General features: G+C 63.8%; 1 protein-coding gene across 1 annotated transcript; it reads right to left on the bottom strand.

The window, feature by feature from the left end:
* Window positions 1-283: 283 nt before the first annotated feature.
* On the bottom strand, window positions 284-5,575 carry FAM43A (family with sequence similarity 43 member A). The gene has a single exon (XM_084847891.1). The coding sequence runs from the start codon at window positions 5,522-5,524 to the stop codon at window positions 4,277-4,279; it is 1,248 nt and encodes a 415-aa protein (XP_084704017.1). The 5' UTR covers window positions 5,525-5,575; the 3' UTR covers window positions 284-4,276.
* Between the last annotated feature and the right edge of the window lie 1,454 nt (window positions 5,576-7,029).

Below are 7,029 nucleotides of genomic sequence, written 5' to 3'. Positions count from 1 at the left end.
AGGGAGGTCAGGTGACTTGATCCAAAAATGAGATCAGATTTGTCTGGCAGGACTTGTTTTTGACAAATCCATGTTGGCTTCGAGTAATCACGGTATTGTTTTCAAGGTGCTTCCAGATGGATTGCTTTATCATCTGCTCCAGAATTTTCCCAGGGAAATTGTGCATTGTGACTCCCTCTCACAACAGGCTGGCAGGGTAGTGCCTCCCCTCCCCCCGCCTCGCAAGTTGCACCAGGAAAATCCAGTACAGTGCAGTGGAGAACTTGGATTTGTCCCTGGGGCGGGGGCATGCTCAAAGGCTCACTTGGCCAGAAACTTGCAGGTGGCTTTGGGCAAGTGGCCGCAGGGCTGGGAGAAGACCTCAAATTCCTCTTCTTTCTCTGCCCTCCAGGTGCACAGCGGGGGGTTCGCCACATCCCACAGGGCCCTGTAAGACCATCAAGACCTGTTGCTGCATTTGACCCCCAGATAATTCCCATGGGCTACAAAATTCCCTTCCACCTTTCTGGAGAGTGCGCAAGTGCGCAATGAAAGGCCCAGATCCAGCCACTGTTGTCAGACAAGCCTTTCACAACCAGAGCAACTGTGTGCAATATCCTTTGCTGAACTACCCAAATTTCAAACCTGGAATTTGCTATAGGAATAGAGCAATCAGAGAATGTCCATACGCTGGCTGAATCAGCCACTATTCCACTTGTTAAATCTGGGTTGATTCCGGAGTTTATGTCCAGAAAAGGGCCTAGAGGTCCCTTAACACAGGACTCTCTGGTGGGCCCATGGGAGGCAGGGGCTGGAGATAGTGCTGAGAAAGGCAGAGGAGTCCCCCATACCCAGCCTTGTGCCCTGTTCGTGAGAAGACCCACAACACATCCCGGGCTTGCAAGACTCCCTGCCACACGCAGGCCAATTGTGGAATGGGCTTGGCAAAACCTGTGTGGGGTGCGAATATCCCCGGCCAAAGGCCATGCACAGCATGCCCCCGGATCCGGGCACGTCGGTACAGAGGGAGGATGCTGGTCGCGTGTCTTATTCCGCCAAGAGGCTCATGGCTGTTTAATGTATTTGTCTGTACCGAGATGCCCTAATGCCCACCAGTGCATCTGTTGGTGAAGGGGCAGAAAAGCAAGCCGGAAGCAAGCATTCGGGTGGCAGAGAGAGTGCCGCCTTTCTGCCCGCTGCCCCGCCACGAGAAGTCATCGCTTCCAGTGGTTTTGTCTAGCAGGGCTCCAGTGCATGGCGAGCAGCCCCAGGACTGCTTTCGGTGCTGAGAGCTGATGGCAGGGGAAGAGCAGCGTCTCGGCCTTTTGTGCAGGCAGGGAGAGGGGGGCTCTGCTGCCCATGTCCCAGGCTGGGGGGGTTCTGTGTGGTGTTCCTGCCACAGACACAGCAGCCCCCCCCCCCCGTCAGGTCCAGACAGCTGCGTCCCTCTGCCTGGAATGTTTCAGCGGTTAAGGAGAGGAAATGAGGACAGGGGAGGGAGGGGTGATCCCTGCCTCGACAGCCTGCTATCTGGGAGAGGAGGGCGTGCATCTGGGGGAGAAGAGGGAGGCAGCCCCATGAGCGCAGCCTGTTCCTACCCACAGCCCGGCCTCCTGCTGGGGCTCCGTCCAGCAAGCCAGGGCCATTGCACAAGAAAACAGGCCAGCTGGCCTAGGGGTAGCCCACCCCCTCTGCCCCCTTCTCGCCTGCCATGGCAAGAGCCTTGAGTGGGTGGCTGCAATCCGGTTGGACTGGGAGTGTGAATTAATCATGGCCTTCCGTCACTGGAGCTGTTCCCTGCAAAGGGGGCCTTTCTTGGGTCAGATGGCTTTCCGAAGGTAACTCCAAAGAAACTGGAAAGCTCAGGGCCACTGTCGGACCCTGCTGCTAGCCAGCCCAAAGCATGGCGGCAGCTCTCTGCCTCTCACCGCAAGCCCTCAACCTGGAGGCAAGAAGAGGCAGCTGGGCCTGAGGTGGGGAGGAGCCCTGGGTCAAAGCCGTGCTGCTCACTTAGCCGCCCATGCTGCTGCCTGGGGGGGGGGCGCTCTTGCTCACAGGACTGGGGGGGCTTGCAGGCCAGACCCTGCTCCACATGGGAGCCAGAGCATCCCCAGCCGATGGCTGTACAAGCCTCTGCTTGAAGACCTCCTGCCAGGTTCAGGAGGGCCGCCCCGCCCCACAGGGCATTAGCTCCATCATCCACCCAACTGCTCTTCCAGTTGGAATATTTCTCTTCAGGTTTGATGGAAACCGACCTGTGTAGAACTTCAGCCTCTTAGGTTGTCCAGCCCTCTAGGGCACCAGTGGAGATGCGAAGGCCATGTGTGCCTCCTTGGAGGAGGAAGGTGGGATAAAAAGATCCTGAATGGATGGGTCTAAGCTGCTTCCCATGACTCACTGAAAGCTTTGGAATAACCTTCACTTAGAAATAAATGCACTAACAAGCCAGAACTACCAACCCTGTCAAATCCGAAGGCCAGGCAGAGGAACCTGTGAGGCCAGAGGCAGCATGGCTGCCCAAGCAACCTAGTCTGGTGCTTGGAGTGGCAACATTCCCAAGGGGGCCAAGGAAGCAGTGCAGGACCCAAGAGGGGCACCCTAGGTGGCCTTGCTAGGTTCGGGAGAGCTCTGGGATGCACCTTACAGGGAGGGGATCACAGGCAGAGGAATGACCAGACAAAGGGGGCAGGATCATGCACGCCACCCCTGCACAGTGAAGACCTCGCCTGTTGCTGTGTCCTCCACGGGGTCGGGCTCTCTGTACAGGCTCAGGAATGTGGCTTCTCAAGGTGCTCAATGGTGTTGCGAGAGGGTCTTGGGCAGGCCAGGCACGCAGCAGAGGATCTGTTCCAGAGACTGAAGGAACACGGCGCGTGTGCCGCCCCCTCCCGCCAACAGAAGAACACCTGTGACCCTTTGGACTCGGCCGCTCTCAGCCCCACGCCGTCCTCTTTGCATAAATGCAGCTGGGCACATGTTTGTACGTGGGGCCAGGCAGCAGCACTGCTGAGGATTTTTTAAAAATCCTCCCCAGACCATTTTCCCACAGAACTGCTCTAGCCTCAGCAGAAAAAAATAAGACCAGTAAAAGGCGGGGACTGCTCCTTCGGTCTCCAGCAGGGGCAAGAGCAGCTGGGCGGCGGCGGGGGGGGGTTTGCCCGCCCCAGCACTGCTACTCTGATCCAGTTCACACACACAGAGGTGCTCTTTATGTGAAGACGCAAGACGCAGGGTGGTCCAGCTACAGTTTGGCCCAGAAGACTAGGCTCTGCTGGAGAGGCTGGGAGCAGAAACAACAGCCTTGGCCAGAGGATGCCCAGGCTCCACCCTCGAGTCACTGGGGCTCTCCTCACCCAGCCCTCTGGCCGATGCCAGAGACCACCAGAACCCCTCATGGGGGCGGCGCCACAGCTGAGCCAGTCTGGTCTTGGGCTGCTTCCCTGTTTCGCCCATGACATGCAGAGAGCAAGCAAACACACCAAGCCAACAAGAGTGCCTCTCCCTTGACCTCCCTTTTTATTATCTCCAACTGTGTGCAAAACAAACCAAGAAAACAAAGATCCTGATCCCTGGATGTCCTCAAAAAAAGAATTCAATATACATTTGTGTTTTCTGCACATTTACGTGAACAGCCACATTTACCGTTTCCTTTTGCACAGCAAAAGATATATAGGAGACACTGAGACTGGAGGAGGTGGATGGGTCACCGCCATCATAATTTAAAAAACGAAAAGAGAAAGGTTTCCACAGTCTTCACCACAGTGCAAAGATCTCCGACGCAGATGGCATGGGACGCGCCATCGCCGGAGACCGTTCTCGGGAAGGGGCGCGGGGGGGGGGCTCCCGATCCTGGAACTGTAAACAAACGCGCCCCTCCCCCACCCCGAGGGGTATGGAAAGCGTTGGGCGGCTCCGGCCCGGCAGGGGCCGCGAGCCCGCCGGGGCACCCGGGCATTCCAGGGCCGCAGCGGGCTCCTCCTCGGCGGCACAGGCAGGCGGAGGGCCAGGGAGCCGGGGAAGGGACCGGCGCGCCGAGGCGTTTCCAGTCGCGGCGCGGGAGAAAAGTCTCGGGGAAGGAGGCCCGGCCCTCGCCGCTGCTCGGGCGCTTGAGGCGGCCTCCGCGGCTCACCCGGGCTGGGGCGAGCGGGGGCCCATCTCGGGCTCGCCGCGAGCGCTCCTCGTCCGCCACTCCGCGCCGCCCCCGGGGACCCCTCCGCAAGCATCCTGCGCGGCCGCGACGAAGGGCGGCTCCCGCGGGCGCTCTCGCTCCGACCGACCGGGCAGCCGGGCCGGCGGCTCAGCCGCAGTCGGGGTCGGGGCCGTCGCCGGGCGGCGGCGAGCCCCCCTCCCGGCCGCTGCTCTCGATGGAGGACTCGCTGCCCGTGCTCTCGCCCGAGAGCAGCCGCGTGACGCGCAGGTCGGCGCGCAGGAGCGCCACGTCGTTGCCGACGGCCAGCTCGCCCAGGCCGCTGATGAGCTGCCCCAGGCTGGCCGCCGCGTCCCCGTCGACGTCGTCAGCCAGCGGCGCCAGCAGCTCGTCCTCGTCCTCGTCGCCCGCGCCGCCGCCCTCGTCCGCGCCGCCGCCGCCCAGCCCGGCGGCGCGCGCCTCCAGCTCCTCGCCCAGCGAGTCCTCGGTGATGGCGCCCAGCTTGGGCGCGCTACGGCTGCGCTCCACGGGCGGCTTGTAGCAGCAGCCGGGCCCGCGCAGGAGCAGCTTGCGCAGCGGCACCAGCGGGACGGCGCCGCCGGCCGCCGGGCCCGCGTGCTGCAGCTGCTGGTGCCGCGCGTCGGCGCGCTTCTTGAGGCGGCGGAACTCGGCCAGCGCCGCCGCCGACGTCTGGTACAGGAGCAGCGCCATGGCGCGGGCCTTCTCGGCCTTGGAGACCAGCGCGGCGTGGCAGCGGAGCAGCACGGCCTTGTGCTTCACCTCGTGCCGGTAGATCCAGGCGAAGAGGCGCGGCAGGCGCGGGTCAGCCACGCAGTAGGTGACGCGGTGCAGCAGGTAGAGGTGGCCCGGACGGGCGGCGTCGGCGGCGGGCGCCAGGCGGATGCCCTGCGGCCCGATGGTCAGCCGCATCTTGGTGCCGTGGCGGCCGGCCTCGCTCTTGGCCCAGATCTTGCCCACGGCCGCGTCGGTGCAGCCGTCGCCCTTGGCCTGCAGCGTGGTGGCGTTGCCCAGGTACAGCACCGTGTAGGTGGGCGCCTCGCTGCTCACGCGGAGCGTCTTGCGCTTGGAGCGGAACAGGCCGCCCACCTTGCTGAGGGCGCCCTCGGCCGGGCACGCGCGCGCCAGCGAGCCCAGCGCCGCCGAGCAGGGCAGGCTCCCGGCGCCCGCCTGGCAGTAGCCCTTGGCCTTCCCCGACGGCGGCGGGCCCGGGCGCTGCTGCCGCGGCCGGTGCGGCTGCTCCTCGTCGACGGCCAGCAGCTCGAACTTGTGCCTCTTCCAGGGCAGCATCGCGTCGCCGCCACCCGACGGCGCGGCCAGCCCGGGGAGATGCTGCTCCTCAGCCGGAGGCGCCCGCCGCAGCCCCGGCCGCCCGCGCATCCCGGGGGCGCCGGACAGGCACGGCCGGGCAGCGCCCCCCCGCCCGCCTCCGCATCTGCGCGCGCGCGCTCCGCGTCCTCCGCAGCCGTCCCGGCGCCATCGCCACCGCCACCGCCGCGCGCTTCACATCCCGGCCGCCGCCGCCGCCGCCGCCGGCTGTCTGCGGCCGCGCGGGCAGCGCCGCTAAATATAGGCCGGTGCGAAGCAGCAGGGCCGGGAGGCGGCGCCCACGACGACGGCGGTGACGACTGGCGAGGGAGGGCCGAGCGCCGGGCGGAGGAGGGGGAGGAGCCGCCGCGGCAGCGCAGACGCCCCGCTGCCTGCGCCGCCCCCGCTCCCCCGGGACGGGCCCGAGCGGGCCGGCGGCGAGGAGGGGGACCCGGCCAGGGGCGGCCGAGCGGAGCGGAAGCCCCCAAGCGCCCGCCCGCTCCGCGCTCTCCCGCCGTGCAGGGCAGCGAGGCGCCTCCTCCGGAGCGCCGCCCCAGCTTCGCGCGCTCCCCGGGGGGGCCGCTCCGGAGCCTCCCCCGTCCGCGGCTGCGTGAAGGGGGCGCGCCGCACGTTGGGGACAGCGGGGCGAGGACTCAACGCTGAGACGGCCAAGACCGGCGCGCCCCTGCACAAGCCCGCGGCGCGACCGCGCTCGCAAGACTGAGGAGGAGTTCTGGCCGCCTCGCGCGAGCGGGGTTCGGACTCTTCGAAAAGGTGCCGAAAAGGGCAACGTCAGTGTTCAACGGGCTGGAGCATCTCCCCTGTGAGGGGAGGCTGCAACAGCCGGGGCCGTTTAACTTGGAGAAGACGAGGAGCCCCGAGAAAGGGGTTCAAAATTATGCCTGGTGTGGAGAATGTGGAGAGGGAGATATTTTTCTCCTGCTGTCATACTGCTAGAACCCAGCGGACTTGTACCATGCAGCTGAATGGTGGGAGATTCAGGACAGATCAAAGGAAGTGCTTCTTCACACAGCTAGGGATGTCAGAAAATTCCGCCACAGATCTCGGGGAGGCCGAATGCCAGCCCCTCCGCACCCTCCCCCCCCAGGACGAGACTTACCTGGGGCAGATCTTCCTGGTGGCGGCGGCGAGGGCGGCTGGTCTTCCGACCGGCTGCTGCCGCCATTTCCAGTTTAAAAAAAAAAAACCCGTGATAGGCTACGTAAAGATTTACGTAGCCTATCACGGCTAAGTTTTTTTAAAAAAAACCCTACGCTACGCTATTTGCGTTCCCCTAATTTTCGCCGTCTTAGTCTACGTAAATCTTAATGTAGACTAAGACGTGCCAAAATAAGGAACGCAAATGGCGGCGGCCGTGGCCGTCGCCATTTGCATACACGCGTTGTTGTTGTTGTTGTTAAGTCAGCCGTGATAGGCTATATAAACATTTACGTAGCCTATCACGGCTGACTGCAGGGACGCAAACGGCGGCTGTGTCCCTGCTAGCCAGCGGCCGGATGTCCGGCTGCTGGCGGAGCCGGCTGGCGGCTCTGCAGAATCCCTGCGGAGCACAACCC

The sequence above is a fragment of the Heloderma suspectum genome, chromosome 3 (genome assembly GCF_057233095.1).
Source record: "Heloderma suspectum isolate Gila_16-S chromosome 3, 16-S_ref, whole genome shotgun sequence".
Taxonomy (NCBI): Eukaryota; Metazoa; Chordata; class Lepidosauria; order Squamata; family Helodermatidae; genus Heloderma; species Heloderma suspectum.
This window is presented reverse-complemented; position numbering and strand designations above follow the sequence as displayed.